This window comes from Rosa rugosa, chromosome 3 (assembly GCF_958449725.1).
Source record: "Rosa rugosa chromosome 3, drRosRugo1.1, whole genome shotgun sequence".
NCBI classification, from domain to species: domain Eukaryota; kingdom Viridiplantae; phylum Streptophyta; class Magnoliopsida; order Rosales; family Rosaceae; genus Rosa; species Rosa rugosa.
In genome coordinates, this window is record NC_084822.1 from 52652119 (window position 1) to 52668787 (window position 16669).

The 16669-nt window shown below is 39.1% G+C and overlaps 4 protein-coding genes and 4 non-coding genes across 11 annotated transcripts; 4 read left to right on the forward strand and 4 right to left on the reverse strand.

Annotated features, from left to right (window-relative positions):
- Nucleotides 1-28: 28 nt before the first annotated feature.
- On the reverse strand, nt 29-892 carry LOC133740986 (histone H3.3). Its single transcript, XM_062168917.1, has one exon. The coding sequence runs from the start codon at nt 614-616 to the stop codon at nt 206-208; it is 411 nt and encodes a 136-aa protein (XP_062024901.1). The 5' UTR covers nt 617-892; the 3' UTR covers nt 29-205.
- Nucleotides 893-4545: 3653 nt separating this feature from the next.
- Nucleotides 4546-6541, forward strand: LOC133739441 (uncharacterized). The gene is made up of 3 exons (XM_062167218.1): nt 4546-4871; nt 4979-5149; nt 6261-6541. Exons 1-3 carry the CDS (start codon nt 4779-4781, stop codon nt 6342-6344), a joined length of 348 nt encoding a protein of 115 aa, XP_062023202.1. The 5' UTR covers nt 4546-4778; the 3' UTR covers nt 6345-6541.
- A 1226-nt stretch (nt 6542-7767) lies between these two features.
- Nucleotides 7768-10329, forward strand: LOC133738951 (protein BASIC PENTACYSTEINE6). Of its 4 annotated transcripts, none has more exons than XM_062166644.1 (3): nt 7768-7939; nt 8822-8893; nt 8971-10329. In XM_062166644.1, the coding sequence occupies exons 1-3, from the start codon at nt 7820-7822 to the stop codon at nt 9925-9927; spliced, it is 1149 nt and encodes a 382-aa protein (XP_062022628.1). In that variant the 5' UTR covers nt 7768-7819; the 3' UTR covers nt 9928-10329. The 4 variants fall into 4 exon arrangements, with proteins under 4 accessions (XP_062022628.1, XP_062022631.1, XP_062022630.1 ...); XM_062166647.1 differs by having other exon boundaries at nt 7795-7939; nt 8610-8893; XM_062166646.1 differs by having other exon boundaries at nt 7798-7939; nt 8718-8893.
- A 296-nt stretch (nt 10330-10625) lies between these two features.
- LOC133741646 (small nucleolar RNA Z103) lies at nt 10626-10728 on the reverse strand. The gene has a single exon (XR_009862079.1). It is a non-coding gene; the product is annotated as a small nucleolar RNA Z103 (small nucleolar RNA).
- Nucleotides 10729-10815: 87 nt separating this feature from the next.
- LOC133741553 (small nucleolar RNA R38) lies at nt 10816-10897 on the reverse strand. The gene has a single exon (XR_009861999.1). It is a non-coding gene; the product is annotated as a small nucleolar RNA R38 (small nucleolar RNA).
- Nucleotides 10898-10951: 54 nt separating this feature from the next.
- Nucleotides 10952-11041, reverse strand: LOC133741580 (small nucleolar RNA snoR20a). Its single transcript, XR_009862024.1, has one exon. It is a non-coding gene; the product is annotated as a small nucleolar RNA snoR20a (small nucleolar RNA).
- A 478-nt stretch (nt 11042-11519) lies between these two features.
- Nucleotides 11520-11592, forward strand: TRNAV-UAC (transfer RNA valine (anticodon UAC)). Its single transcript has one exon. It is a non-coding gene; the product is annotated as a tRNA-Val (tRNA).
- A 1173-nt stretch (nt 11593-12765) lies between these two features.
- LOC133741222 (bZIP transcription factor 29-like) lies at nt 12766-16270 on the forward strand. The gene is made up of 4 exons (XM_062169156.1): nt 12766-14180; nt 14268-14400; nt 14508-14592; nt 15771-16270. Exons 1-4 carry the CDS (start codon nt 13048-13050, stop codon nt 16025-16027), a joined length of 1608 nt encoding a protein of 535 aa, XP_062025140.1. The 5' UTR covers nt 12766-13047; the 3' UTR covers nt 16028-16270.
- Nucleotides 16271-16669: the final 399 nt, after the last annotated feature.

Below are 16669 nucleotides of genomic sequence, written 5' to 3' on the forward strand. Positions count from 1 at the left end.
TCTGCACAGATAGAGCCCGAGAAACCCGAGAAATCAAATTTAAACAGACTTCCATTAACAATTTGATATGCAACAAAAGATGAACACCCTACGAAAACAAAAGCAATTACTGGCAATCCTAAAAGTTCATATACCCATATTTTTCTACAGAAACACATAAAATTTGCTTTGCGTAAATCACACCTAAGAAATTTAGACTAACATCTTAAGCACGTTCGCCGCGAATCCTCCGAGCTAGTTGAATGTCCTTGGGCATAATGGTGACCCTCTTGGCATGAATAGCGCACAGGTTGGTGTCCTCAAACAGACCCACCAAGTAAGCCTCAGCAGCTTCCTGAAGAGCAAGAACAGCATGGCTCTGAAACCTGAGGTCCGTCTTGAAATCCTGGGCGATTTCACGAACGAGGCGCTGGAAAGGTAGCTTGCGGATCAAAAGCTCAGTGCTCTTCTGGTACTTTCGGATTTCACGGAGGGCGACGGTTCCGGGGCGGTAGCGATGGGGCTTCTTGACTCCACCGGTGGTCGGAGCTGACTTCCGAGCAGCCTTGGTGGCGAGTTGCTTCCTCGGAGCTTTGCCGCCGGTGGATTTGCGAGCAGTCTGCTTCGTACGAGCCATTTCTTCAGAGACGAATTAGTGTTTCAGAATCGATGTGAGAGAGAGAATGGAGGTGGTGGTGGGTATTTATAAGCGGTTTGAGGCGGTTAAAATGTTGAACAACGATTCCGATTCGGAAAGGGAAAAGGTCCGCGTGAAATTGCATTTGATTGGCTGGTTTGGCGATTCTGTATGAGGTGCGGATTGCCAGCGCGGACGAGTTGTGTTTCTTTTGTGAAACGAGTCTGGGTTAAGAAAACTCGGCCAAGTCAGCTAGAGAGGCGACTTGTGCTGATTCCGATTGGCGATGGAGATAGGAGGTCTATCCAGGTTGGTAGCTAATTCTCGTGGTTTTCGTCTATAGATATTAGAAATTGTTGTCTTCTGTTAAAAATAGTTGATTGCTTTGTACGCCTCGTTTGCCTTGCAGGAGACGATCGCGCCGAATGCTTACCACTTCTGTAAGCTTTCGTTGGTGAAGAGACCACATTCTTGTTCTACACAAGTTGACAGGCCAAAGCATCATGAAGGAGGTGAGAGGGAAACTACTGATGCAGATACTCTGGATGATAGTGAAGAACAAGGTCCAAGGTTATCTGTCTGAGCAGTCTAGAACCAATGAAGGTTTGTTAAGATTGGTAGTCTGATAGAACAATTTGTAAATGCACTTTAGTAGTTTCTTCCAGGGTGCGAGGGCTTAGGCTTGTATATACATATGCGCGCGCGCACACACACACAATGCAAATCTATTAGAATTGAGGTTTGAACCTATGGATTATAGTATTATACACTAAAATTGGTACCCGCGCGTTGCTGCGGGTTTGGAATAGAATCTGACAGTTTAAGGATGCAGAAATAGCTGAAAAGTAAGTTTTATAACAGAAAATATAGATCATGTTTTAGTAACATCACCACTAATGTAGACATTGTGGTAATGTTCAAAAAATAGTTGCATTTGTTGTTCGAACAGCTTGCAAAAAATAGGTACAGTTGTAGGCTAACTTAATACAATCATTGCTTGATGTATTTGTCAAAAACATATGATGATGTCTGTTAGCATATATGTATGCCAAAAGGTTGTTAGCCTGGTAGTTAACAGCAGTGGAGGTTGTCCAAAAAGTTGCTTCCTCCAGTTAAAAGTGTCATCACACTTGTCTGTTTTCTCTTTGTTGAAGGTCTCCATGGATGATGCTGCTGGTTCAATGCTGCCTTCCTTGTCATCGAAATAGAGGATTAGCACTGATGTCAAAAAGTTGTGTTTTCTGTTGTTTTCCCATGTTACAACTTCTGTGTCACTGCAAATCATTTGATCACAAAGCTGAAAATGCACAACAAAGCAAAACAAAATTGCAAGATCTTTTCAAAAATCAAACTGATCCATAGCAAATTCAAATCCTAAACAAATCCAAATTTAATTGACTACACTTAATTAAAGGTCTGTACTTACCTTCGCGAGTGCAAAATATTTTGAATCTAGAAATTGAGTTTGTAGTGGATGACATTTGCATATTGTTGTACCATCTAGAAAGATTCGATTATGAAAATAGTATGTTTCATTGTGACAAATTCAGAAAGGGGAAGTGGAGAGCTCAATAAGAAGATTGTAAATTTTGATAGCAGAAAAAAGGATCAGCAGTTAATATATATGTGTCATAGTTGTTATTTTAATGTACAAAATCCATTTCATTTTATCAGTTAGATTAACTTTAAGTAGAGAAGTTGCAGTTGATACAAAATCGATATAAAAGGAGTGCTCTGCATAATAAAAACAGGAAGATTTTGCACTTGAAATCCTCCAAGCAAAAAAGAGTTCGGTGGCAAAGAAGAGGAATATAAAAGCAGTTGTGGGAAAATTCATGTAGCAAAAGGCTAAATGACAATGATATAGATTTGTTTAATAGCATTGAATCAGGCCAAAAACCTAAAGCACAAACTACACAAAAATCAGATCCCACCTATTAACAGCATAATCAAATAAGATTCAAGTAAAAAAAACAGAAACCAACAATTCCATTAGTAACAGAGAGGAAAGAAACAATTGCCAATACATCAATTCCATTAGTAAGGATAGGACCTGGAAGAATATAAGAAACGTGCATTCATACTTGTTAATGTTTTAATTAACAACTTACAAATAACAACGTGTAAGGTGAGTTGTCAATAACTAAATTAACAACATGCAAATGACGCATGTTGTGGTATACAGTTTTTCACAACACACATTGTTTGCCCGTTGTGGAAAACTATAAGCAACAACGAGCATTTATAATATGTTGTAAATATGATGTTGTCGTAGACCATTTTTCTTGTAGTGGGGCCATTGATATTTTTGCTTTTTCTGCACGATCCCACAGTACTACCCAGTTATGCAAGTAATTAAGGTAAGAGTTTTGGTTTACAGCTAAAAGCGACACGTGAACTACTTAATTTGCAGTAGTTACCTGACCTTTTGAAACTTTAGAAGTACACCCAAAAATGGTAAATTTTTGCATTTCAATTACCTGGCTTTGACTTGACTTTCCAACAATGCTTCTACTCTTATTCACTTTCATTGTTAAGTTTCTATAAGCTTGTAACAACATCATATTCATTATTCTATGCTCTTTTGAAACCTTAAACTCAGAAAAATAGAACGACACTTAATGGAATGAAAATTAGATGGTACACTTATTTCAGGGTTTAGGGCATACTGTAAACATATCTAAAGGTGTTTAAAGATTAGTTTTCTTCAAGTGTTCTTATTTTTTTAATCACTGTTTTGTTCCTATTTTGGTAGGCCTAGGATTAGTATGCTTCTCTATCTGTCTGTACGCTATTGAACTGATCTGGAGCTGGTGAATTTGATTCTGTCTGATCCATTTCTTTTAAATGATAGATTCTAATATTATCCGAAACAGAAGAGGTTATGAACATGAAAATGAAATCAAAATATGTGAGGTTTACCTGCGGGGATTTTTTTTCTGTGTTGGTACCAAACAGCTCTCTCCTGCTTTTTTCAGGGAATCTTTTTTTCTCAGGCAGTGAATGAGCTGGTGTTGATGTGGTTGGCTGATGCTCTATTTGTTGTGGACCATGAATACTTGAAACCTAAGCTCAAATCTAAGTGCCTATCAACGAAGAAAAGAAAATCAAATTCAAATACCAATATGCTTTGCCAGGACTCAAATACCAAACTTGATGCCAACCCATAATATATACTGCTGAGAATTCCAAACCTTAGCAGCAAAAACATAAACTTGATTGCAGAAAGTGAGACAAATATAGTAATAGCAAAAGCCAATATCAAAATGAAGCTAAAGACCCAACATTTACATAAAAATGTGGGAAAAAATGAAAAGGGTTATTGAGACCAATAATCCTAAACCAAATAATCCAATTCTTCTATATCTAATTCGATCTAGTAGATTAAGAAATGAATTTGGTGCAAGAAATCATTTTTGTGCTAGTAGGTATAGTAATCTAGTATCTGTGCTTACTTTAGAGTTTGTCTCAGAGCTGAAACAGGGTCATGGTGATGACTACCCCATATTTTTGTTTCCATTGTCCTCTCTTTCTATAGTCCCATCTTGAAATGTCTCTGTTAAAGTGTTTTCCTTAAGCTAGTGATGGATTTGAAATTGTAATTGTCTTTAGCAGTTTTTGCCGTTGCTAATCACTCTGTTCATATATCTTTAGATCTCGATGGTGCTTAATTGATTTTTTTTCCTTCTTTTTTCTGCACATGTATCATTTTACTCATCCATTTCCAGTTCTAATCCTCTCATACCGAACACGTGATCCAATCTTATCATAATCCAACCCAATTATGTATCATAACCCATTCCTATATCCTAGTTGCCAAACGTGGCCATATCTCGTCCAAGGTCGAACTAATGAGTTACACAGTCGGACAAGACACAGTTATGTTTGGGGGCCCATATAAATTTGGGCCCTTATCTAGGCCTTCATCAAATACAACCACCCACGACCTCTCATCGGAGCTTCTTCGTCTTCTACCGTCATCTTCTTAATCTCGATCGTCATATCAGCTACGTCACAAATGGTTATAATTGGCGCAGCAACTTGTCGTGGTTAGAAGCAAATGGCTGGGTATATTCACGAAAGCTAAAACGACATCGTCTTCTCTCCACAGTCGATCTCTCTGATCCAATTTCTTTCTTGAATCGAAAAGGTTAATGATTTGATGGAGGGTAAGAAGAAAGGCTACGCTTGGGCGGTCTCCGCCGGACTAAACGCAGCTCTGGCTGCCGTTTCGGCGAAGCTGATTACTCCTCAGGTGATTTTCTCACATCCAGTTCCTACATTTAAGACCGTTGGATTTTCGCATCTGAAAATACTCTACTTGAGATTTTGTAATGGAGGTGAATAATTGTTGCTGATCAGATTTTGAGGTATGGAATGGTGGTTTTATTCAACGTGACAATGTGGGGGTGTTATGTGAACAGCCTTAAAGCTCTTTCATCTCTACAAGCTACGGTTACTAATTTTGCTGCGAATTTCCTCTCTTCTGGTTTAGCTGGTTACTTCTTGTTCCAAGAGCCCTTGTCCTTTAAGGTATGAATGTGATATGCCCACTTCTCTAATCTCTGTTACTTGTTTAAAGCTCAAGGCTTTTTTGTTTTTGTTTTTTGGGTGTGATTTCTCTGCTGATTAAAATGGTTTAGTTATTAAGTTCAACAACTTTACAAGGCATTGATTGTGTGAATGTGCTTGAAGAATGAATATTAACAGAAAATGATGGGAAAGGTGTGACCTTGATTAGTAAAGGCTTTGTTGATAAGTTGATTGGTGATGGTGGTTTCAGTAAAAGAACAACTTTTGTATGCTTCATGAGCTTTATTCTTCATACAACTCTTTCTACGAAATGTGCGAACAGTGAGAGCTAACAAAAGAGCGTTATGCTGTATCGATGATGAGTTAGTTGGCCTAAGTATTTAGGCCTGAGATTTGATGGAAAGGTTTGGCATTGCTTAGTTTAGAACTTATAATATGCTCATTCTGATACTGGTTTCAGTAAAAGGAGATTCAACTGTTATGTAATAGTGAAATGATCAAAACCATAAAGTCCTAGTCTTTTCTTTTTTGATTAAAATGGCCAAATTTGCTGACTCTGTCATGTTACTTATACAAGGTCATAAGGCCTTCAATTTGAGCAATTGTATGCTGAGTGGACATTAACAAAGGAGTGACCTTGTTGGCATCTAGATGGTAGTGTTTGGGCCACCAAAATTGTGAGAAAAATTTGACTTTGTTTCAGTAAGAATATACTGAACCAATTTTTCCTTTGCAGATGATGAACTTGTATACTCTGTGGGTTTTATTGTTGCAATTTGAAATGCTTACGACTGTAAAAGGTTATGCTACTATAGCTTGTGTGTGGTCACTGTTATCTTCAAAATTACACAAAATGGTGATAAACAGTACATTTGACCAAAATTATTTGGTTTCTGGTGGAGTCAGACACCACACTTGGCAGAACTATATACTAAATGCTTGCACATTATTGGAATAATAGAGTATCACATGCAATAGACACAAAATCTGACTGCTAATTTGTAATTTTGTTTCTGCCTTTCCTGGTTCATTGTAATAAACTGTCGACATGTGTCGGTAGGCTTTCATGCTAGTTTCATTTGCATATCTGATGAGAAGCGTTGTTTGACAGTGGTTTGTAGGTGCCATGCTCATTGTATTTGGTTCACTTGTACTTAGTAAGTCAAGTATTGAGAAGAAGACACGGACGGATTAGCAGCTATGAATTCCACTTCGCTCATCTGAGATACAGATAGATAATAGTAGATTTTCATTTCTGTCCGGCTACAGATGAAAGCAGGAGGATGTAGATGTAGTTAAAACAGTACAAAGACTGGATTTTGTTTTTATGTAAGTTTATGCTTAATGTCATTCTCCTTTGAGGATATTTCTATATGAAAAGATCTTCTCTGATAGTACTATTGTCAAAGTCGTGTATTTGTAGCAGCTCTGCTGTCAAATGGTGTATTTCTATATGAAACGTATAAAACAGTTTTGGTTTAGCAGCTCATAACCAGTTTTCATTAAAATTCTCTCAACTCAGGACTACGCTGAAGATAGTGTCATTTTCTTCTTGACTAAAAAGAAGCCAAATCTGTGAGTTTCATCAGAAAATAGCCAATCAACTCTAATATGCTATACGTATCGACTGGGCAGACAAAAGATGGACTCAAAATCACCAACTGGATGAACAAGAAGTCTGATTACTCAATTTTCCTACAAGATATTCAAACACTGACTCAACTCACAACATTAGATTCCAGTTACTCGATTTTCACATCAAGTCTTTAAACTCAGCTTCTACATACCAACACATTGCTTTGATTAACAAAACTGAAAAAACTAGGGTTTGCAAGTTGCAATCCACCAGTAAAATCGCATGGTTAAAGCACAGTAAATCCATACACCGAAATACAGTAAAAAAAAACTCTCTTCGAACTCTCCTTCTCCTAGATCTCTAAACTGAAGTATTACTTTTCTTCTCTATGTTGGTAAGAATACAGATTCAGTCAACAAATCATAACCACAATAGCTTCTTCCTCTTTGCCCATGTCACATTGCCCCTTCTACAACAGACCACAGTAACCACCACAATTCCTAATCACATACTAGTTTGCGCAAAGAAAATTGAGAATTTCTACCATACACACATGTATGACATACACAATAATCTAACGGCATGTAAATCACATTATTTTCTCATCATTGACCGTCAGATTCCGTGTGCATAACATCTATACATGTTGAGAAATTCTTAGGTGGGGGTTTCCCCACCACGTGGCTTTAGGGCCACCCAATCAGAACAAAGAAATTTTTTCTTCTTTTCCAAAAATACCCCTGCTTTCTAAATGTACAATACCCAAAAGACCCCCTGCTAAGCAGTGATTGGTCTGCCGCATTGCCACGTGGTGCGGGTGCCCCACGCAAGTCTTTCTCATACATGTTATTAGAATTTTAGATGAAAATTATTGAAGTTGCACGCTTCTAGGTGACGAGACATTCCGTCGTCGTAAAGTGAAAGCCCGCCCAGTAACTAGTTCAATTTAACCACCAGATCAAAGAGAGCAGTGGAGTATAAAAAACGGGAAAGAATAGTAACGAGGAAAAAAAGATGTCAAAGACAGAGACAGGTAAAACCCCACCCACACACCACTACAAGTCTACATCTACATCATCCTCCTCAGGTCTGATATGAGAAGAGCACAAAAAGTAGAAAATTCTTCTTCTTCTTCTTCTTCTTCTTCTACCCGACCAGTACTCTTCCACGGCGTTTCCTCGTCTTCTCAAATCAGGGTTTCCCTCAGCTCTCTGGTAAGTGTTCCGATTTCCTTCTACCTCCCTCTTCTTCCATGGCGGATTCCGAGCATTTCTTGGTTACGCGTATCAGTCTCTCGATTATATGACCACAATCGGTCTTGGTTTGTATGTGGTTTTAGGGGTTGGTTTTGGAATTGGTTTGAATTAGTTTGGTGTTGGTCAAAATTTGAGTTTGGTGGCGGTTGTTGCTTCAGTGTTACTGTGGACCGGATTGGAGATTTTGGATTTTAGGGTTTAGTTATGCTTGTTTTGAAGCTTATGTGGCTTTTATGGATTTTGATTGTTTGATCTTAGCTCCCTAGTAAGAATCTGTTTTATGTTCAGAACTGGTTTTTGTGTTTGACCGACCGTACACGAAGAAGTCAAATTTTAAGTCCTGTCTTCGGGATAGTTAAAGCCATGCTTGGGAGAACTGGTTTAGTACATTTATACTTAAATGATAAGAGTGTGTGTGATTCATTAAGATATAAGTGATTATTAGTTTTGAAGAACAAAGGATATTGATTTGTACTTGATTCTCTGGCTGTTAGATCAGAATAGGTTCAGTTTTGTTGTCGATTTATGTAATGTAACTATAGTCCATTAACTTATGTCAAGTTTACAGATCACAGAATTTACCATGTTTTGTAAATTTGTAATGCAACTATAGTCTTTCTTCGATCAGGGTATAGTCTCACTTCTGAGTCTCCTGTATATTGTTCATTTGCAACCAATGCTCTACTACGACTGAAATCTGAACCTTTTTCTTTTTCCCCTCGATGCATACTGCAAGATGTGCAGCCCGAATAGCAGTTTGATGTTTAACCAGCTGAGCAATTATATTTCGGTGGAGGTGTGACGTAATTATCTGCAATTGTTGTTCTTTGCTGATCTCAGATGGATGATGGTGGGCATCGTGAAAATGGAAGACTCAAAGCAGAACAGCAGTATAAAGCAGCTCAGGGTCAGGTATGTAGAAGCAATTTTCAATAGACCTCTTTCATACCCCTGTGAAATCTAACACTTTCTCTCATTTTTTGTTTTAGTGGTTGATGCAACATCAACCACATCAACCATCGATGAAACAGATAATGGCCATAATGGCCGAGAGAGATGCAGCCATTCAAGACAGAAATTTGGCCTTCTCTGAGAAGAAGACTGCCCTTGCAGAGCGAGACATGGCATTCCTGCAGCGAGATGCAGCAATTGCGGAAAGAAATAATGCCATAATTGAACGAGACAATGCCATTGCAACACTTCAGTACCGAGAAAACTCCTCCTTAACCAGTGGCAATGTATCTTCATGTCCACCAGGATGCCAAATTTCACGTGGGATCAAACATATGCACAACCCGCAGCAGCATGTACATCATCTACCCCACATGAATGAAGCTTCATATGGTACAAGGGAGATGCACACAAACGATTCCCTGCCACTACCACCAGATCCTCCCACAGCTCCCAAGTCTAGGCAGACCAAACGACCAAAGGAGCCCAAGACAATGCCCCCAAACAAAAAATCGGCGAAATCTCCAAGGAAGGTCAAGAGGGAGAGCGAGGACTTGAACAAGATGACGTTTGACAGATTGCATGAGTGGAAGGGTGGTCAGGAAATGTGCGGTGGTGCTGAAGATCTTAACAAACAGTTAGTTGTGTCAAAGTCTGATTGGAAATGTCAGGACCTGGGCTTGAACCAGGTTGCATACGATGACTCCACCATGCCAGCACCGGTGTGCTCCTGCACTGGTGTTCTGAGGCAATGCTACAAGTGGGGAAACGGGGGTTGGCAATCCTCGTGTTGCACTACTACAATGTCAATATACCCACTGCCAGCAGTGCCCAATAAACGACATGCAAGAGTAGGTGGCCGGAAGATGAGCGGAAGTGCTTTCAACAAGTTAATTAGTCGACTGGCAGCTGAAGGCCATGATCTGTCGAATCCAGTTGACCTCAAGGACAACTGGGCCAAGCATGGAACAAATCGCTACATTACGATCAAGTAGACTTGGGAGCAGTTTTAAACTGGGTAGAGGTACAGACAGGTAGGAGAAGGGCACATAGGTGTTCATGCAATTCAAAATTTGTTTTCAGCTTGGTTGTTGGGGCAGTAAGGAATTGATAAAGAGGCAGTTGAGGTTGTTGGGTTTGGGAATTCCAATGTACTTGGGGATATATCATAATCTAAGTTCAAATGCAGCTATAAACAGGCTGCTTCTCTTAGCACTTTTTCTGGTACATTAGTAAGTGGATGCTTAATGTGAAATTTCTGTAATTCCATCCGGGTAGGCTCAAATCATCTCAGGCTATAGAACTTCATGTATTTGTATCAGGAACATAATCTACAATTGTAAGTTCAATAGTATAAATTTCTTTCACCTTAGTAAGCACTTCTTGTCATTGTTTCATTGAACTAAAAAACCAGGGAGGTTGTATCATCTTGCAAGCACAGATGTCAATCAATTTCATCCTTCCAAGTAAACTTCTTTTTATCTTTGATTTCTGTTGCTGTAAATTATAAGTTCAATTTGAAGTTGAGAATGTGATGATCGAATTCTTCACATTGATTACCCGATTATTGCCGCAGTACTCATAAAATGCTTATGCAGTTATGCATCATCTCCTTCATTTCCACAAAAAGCAAGAGAAAATATGCAAAGCAATTTTAGACTAGGAAACCCAATGCAAAGCTTGTTGAATGTGGATGGATCAGAAACACCTGGCTTGGTATCTCTGTGTAACACAGAGATGTAAATAGCTCAGTTTGTTCAGCTTCGATCATCTGGGGAAATAGTCATCACTTCCATCTCTCACATTGAAATTCAAACTTTGAATAAAAAAAAAAATTTGAAAAACCTTTAAAACATAGAAAGAACAGAGAGTTGTAATTTGAAAGCTGGGTCAGATAACAAATCTTCAGCATCCATTGATCAGACAGGGATAACTGTTAATAAAATTGTCTCATCACTCCCAGGAAGAGAACAGAAATCTAAATTAAAAAAAAAAAAGAACAAAAAAAGTTAAAGCAGAGCCTCAGACCGTCCTAGTTCATGATAATTTGTTTCAACATAGATACACAGATTCTGTGCTTCTGTTAAGATTTACATAGTCATCACCGGCAAAATCATGAGAAAACATATAGAGGAAAAAGCAGATAAAGAATGAGGCATCAGATCTTCCTATCAAACGCATAGAATGAATCACATGCCCGAATCGAAATCCAGGCACTCATCACTAGAAAGTGTTCATCCGTTGGCCTCTATCAACTGGTATAAGTGAAAACCATGAGTGAAATAACAAAGAAAACAAGAGGAGAAAACAGAGACGGATCGAATTGCCAGAGTCGGTATCCTGGCAGGATAGAACGGCGAGGAGTAGACTAGGGTTTTACAGTGCTGCTTTAGTCCAGCTCTTTGGCTTCCTTTTATAGGGTTGGGAGCTTTGATTGGACGGCTGAGATTTACGACTTTCTTTTAAGTGATGGGCTCCGATGAACAGGCACTGTATGATTGGTGGGCCTCCAGATATCAATCCAATCCCTTTGTTTCAAAGGAGATATTCTAGTATTTATAGTAACAAATCACGCACGTTGATATGAGTTGCTGTGGTGTAGTGGTTATCACGTTTGCCTTACACGCAAAAGGTCTCCAGTTCGATCCTGGGCAGCAACATTAATTTGACTACTTTTTTGTAACAAAAATTAGTTAATTGGGGAAATAAGAACTACACCAACAACTAGCCACAATCCAAAAAGGTCTGCAAAACCATATCCATCTAATTTTACTACTTTTTTGTAACAAAAATTAGTCCACACATAGCTGAAGTATTGCATTTTTTTGTGACTTCTTAAGTACGCTTGTTTACCCAAACTTGCTTTGAAAGAAAATTTCGTCTCCACAAGTTCTCTTGGCACATGACACCAATAAAAACCTCCAAACGCAAGGAGTAGTTATTGGGGAAATAAGAACTACACCAACAACTAGCCACAATCCAAAAAGGTCTGCAAAACCATATCCATCTATATGAAACTGTTTGCTCACTATAATCGATGCACAATGTTTAACTATCGAGGGATATAACATGAGTTTTAGGTGGTTTAGCTATTAGCACAACCTTCAAATTGGCCATCGGTGGTTTTCAAAGTGTCGGAGACAACAAAATAACAAAAGCAAGGCGACCTAAAGGCAAGTGCTCAATGTATAAATATCGCCAACAAATGTCATGAATTACACATACTCTAACATCACCACGATCTCTACCATCAGAACAAGCTTCGAGAGTCGATGTTTAGGATGCCTATGTAACATCTTGATACACACCATAACTACAAAATACTTCTGTCCATTATGTACTCTAACCTCACCACGATCTCTAACATCACCACGATCTCTACCATCAGAACAAGCTTCGAGAGTCGATGTTTAGGATGCCTATGTAACATCTCGATACACACCATAACTACAAAATACTTTTGTCCATTATGTACTCTAACCTCACCACGTTGGAATAAATTTCCAGAATCGATGTTGAAAATGCCTTTGTAACATCTCTGTATGCACTAGAACTACAAAATAATTTTATCATTATCATTGTTTATGTTAATGACAGTTGAGTCGAACCCCAAATAATAAAAATAACAACGTACACGTATGTAGAAATTTTGTATTTGAAAATGACTAAACAACATTTTCCGATATGTGAATATTCAACTTTAATATCTTAATACAATCACTTGTCCGGAATACAAGCCGGTGATACTGCAAAGAAAAAGACCTGAAAAAACCGCGTATTTTGCAATAATTTCACCAGCCTTGTCTCAACTTCTTCTACTATGCTTTTACTGTCCCTCTGCCAACATTGTATTTGTAGTCAACAACAACTATATTTTTATGACAACCCACCGTGAAATCACCGCCTTTGACAATATTCTGATTACCAATCTTCATTGACCTTCCACCCCCAGATTGATTATATAACCCCCCAGGTACACAAACCCCCTCTCCTAACCCTAAATATTTCTTACCCATCTCGGATTCTCTAGGATTTGATATTGGATTTTGGGTTCAGGGGGTTTTGATTCACATTTGCCATGGTTGTAGTGTAGGTTAAAGCTCAGCTATTAGCTAATGGAGGGCAGTGACGAGACGGGTAGGTTTGGGAGACCACATCATCATTTAGAGATTCCCAATTTCAGTTCAGGTCAGATAGGTTTACCCATGAGGCAGTTATCGCCGAGCCCGAGTTCCGAGAATTCCAAAAGACTTGGTATCCCTCCTTCCCACCCTAACAACCCCATGAGGCCTTCATGGCAAATGGGTTCTCAGAATTTGAGCTCAGGAGGTTCGGCTCATTCAAGGTCTTTGTCTCAGCCATCTTTTTTCTCACTTGATAGTCTGCCTCCTTTGAGTCCTCTGACCTCGTACCGGGAGCCCTCGGCTTCTTCGCTTTCGGACCCGAATTCGGCGGATGTTTCCATGGAGGAGTCTGTGGTGAACTCTCATGCTCAGTCGCTTCGGTCTCCGGTGACTGACAGCAATCCTTTTTGGGCCGGCGACGGGCTTCCTCCGAGGAGGGGACACAGGAGGTCCAACAGTGATGTGCCGTTGGGATTCTCGGCTGTGATTCAGTCGTCGCCGCAGTTGATTCCGATTGGGCGCAGGGCTAGCTTTGATGGGAAGGAGAGTTCGGGGATTGCGAAGCCGGGCCAGCTGGTGAGGCAAGGATCAAATGGGGATGGAAGCAACAATGGTGAAGTAATTGGGGATAGAAAATCGGGCGGGGAGGTTGTGGATGATTTGTTTAGTGCTTATATGAATTTAGAGAACATTGATAAAATGAACTCGCCGGGTGCTGAGGATAGTAGGGCAAGTGGCTCCAAGACAAATGGGGGTGAGAGTAGTGATAATGAGGTGGAGAGTGGGCTAAATGGCAAGTGGTCGGGTTCTGGTTTTTCAAATGAGAAGAGGGAAGGGGTGAAGAGGACTGCTGGTGGTGATGTTGCGCGCACCGTCCGACACTGTAGGAGTGTTTCAATGGATAGTTACATGGACAATTTGAATTTCGATGAAGAACTGCTGAAGCCTCTACCGCTGGGAAGTCAAGTGGGTCAGCAGTCACCTAGTGCTTCGGTAGATGGGAACTCAGCAAAGTTCAGCATGGAGTTTGGAAGTGGTGAGTTCAATGCAATTGAGCTGAAAAAGATTATGGAAAGTGAAAAGCTTTCGGAGATAGCTGTATCAGATCCTAAACGTGCAAAGAGGTATTGTCTTCTTTTGACTTTTATATCTTCTTATTTGCAACCAATGCATGTTTCTGTGAATTTCTCATATCTGATTTGTGCATCCAGGATTTTAGCTAACCGTCAGTCAGCTGCTCGTTCCAAGGAGCGGAAGATGCGATACATTGTAGAATTGGAACACAAAGTGCAAACTCTGCAGACTGAGGCAACCACTTTATCTGCCCAGGTTACTAAGTTGCAGGTTGGTAATAGGGGTTTTTCAGATGCTAAACTATACCTCTTCACTTTTTCAAATTAATCTTCTTCATTGTATGGGAAACTGACTCTACTTAATGCATTGTTGTGCAGAGGGACTCTATGGGTCTTACAAGTGAGAACAATGAGTTGAAATTTCGTCTTCAAGCCTTGGAGCAACAGGCGCAACTTAAAGATGGTACTATGCCTTTTCTTCAACTCTTTATTTGTCTGTTTATAACCAACTGTTTCAAGTTCAGAATTCATACACAGCTATATTCTGAACCATATTTCTAGTTTGGTCGCATCTAGTGCTAGGTTTGGCTAAAGTGAGGTTCCTTGTGCTTATCCCTAGCTTTAATGATGATGTTTGGAAAGTGAAAACCATTAAACTTTAGAGTTTACCTAACAATAGATGTGCTTGATTAACAACTCTTCTTGTTGTATCTTTACATGTAAAATTGACCTTGTCCAAGCCTTCTATGGTTTCTACCCTTGTGTCATGATGGTTCACTTCCTTGATTATAGATTCTATCGGTTCAGGAAAACCTATCCTTTCAGTCAGTTTTAGCATTTACAACAGTGCTGCTGTATGGTGTGGAAAAAAAAGAGGTGCAGCTGGAACCCATCTGTCCTTTGCTTTTCATTATTTAAACATACATATACTGATTTGAATTAATTGAGTAGGCTTTTATTCCCCAAGCATGATCAACTAAAAGTCTTCATATCCTGTGGACACCCTAACTGACTAGGACTTTTTTGGCCAAAAGAAAGGACAAAAAGGACTGCAGAAACTTCTATACTCCGTCAAAAACAAGTTGAAGATTTTCCTTATACCAAGATAGTCTTTGACAATTCTAAATAAAGGTGCTGCATTTACATACTAATATTCCCCCATGCTTACCATGAATTTTCTAGGATAGTAAGAGCAATTTCCTCTTTTAGACATTAAATGAATATTTCACTTTAAGACAGTAAGTCCAAGAGATTTTTCACTTACTCGATATATCCTTTCAATCATGTAGTCATAAAGTTGAAGTTTTTATGGTAAAATAATGTCCAAATGATTTGAAGGTATTGACCTTGATCAACACTTTCAGACCAAAAGAAGAGACCTGATCCCGCCCTCCTCCAGTTTCAAAGACATTGATTTTTCATTGTCATATTTTGCTACATGATTTTCTTATTGTTGAGTTGCCTATATGTAAAAATCTGTGGAGTACTGAAGTTAGATTAATAATTGGGTCCTCTGTATCAATATTTATACGAATATCTGGTGCTGAATATCCTGGTGCATATGGAGATCGATTCCCATATCCTTGCTAAAGAATATATCTGAATTATCTCTGTCTGCCTCTTTTGGTCTTGATGTTGCAGCTTTAAATGAGGCCTTGACTGGAGAGGTCCAGCGACTTAGAATTTCTGCTGCAGAACTCGGAGGAGAAGGCAACCTTTCAAACCGCATGTCCCAGCAGCTTTCAATTAATCAACAAATGCTCCAACTACAGCAACTCAACCTCTACCAGATGCAGCAGCAGCCGCAGCAGCAAACTCAACAACAGATAATGCAGCAAAATCAACTACCTTCCCATCAGCAGAATGGCAATGCTGCTAAGCATGAGTCAATGCAATAGCCGGGTTCAGATGTCGGCATGTGTCATTCGAAGGTTAATGATGGCTAAATTCGTTTCTAATATCAGTAGTATGAGTCAATATAATTATCGACATATTTATGTATTATAATTAAATTTACTTGAAAGGTAAGAACATTTTTGGGTTTATTGGGTTGGTTATTGTGTTGAAAGTTTTACAAGGGAAAACATCAAGCCGACATATGTAGATTTTGTTTGGGGATTTCCGATTGACTGTTTTTATTATCAATGTTCTTGACAGATACTATGGAGGATTTAGATTGAACTTTAAACATGGCCTCATGTTCACTTAATCCAGCCACAGAAATCATCGTTTAAAAAGTAAAATCGCATACTTTGTGCTCTTGTCATATCAGTGGACGAGCATTTCTTATCGAAAATATACATTGAATTCAAACCAGCGGTTCATATAAACACGTCGACCCAAGTAAAAACCACAACGGGTACAATAATATCAGGCGCATTCAGTAATGGCATTCGTGGTTTTTCTTTGTAATATTCTTATTTGCTCAGTAAAATATTTTACAGAAAAATAAAAAAGTTAAAAATGGAAAATCCTTTACCCGATGTAGCCATCACTTTATAATATTCGTGTGATTATTGCTTTACCAAATAGTGACAAGC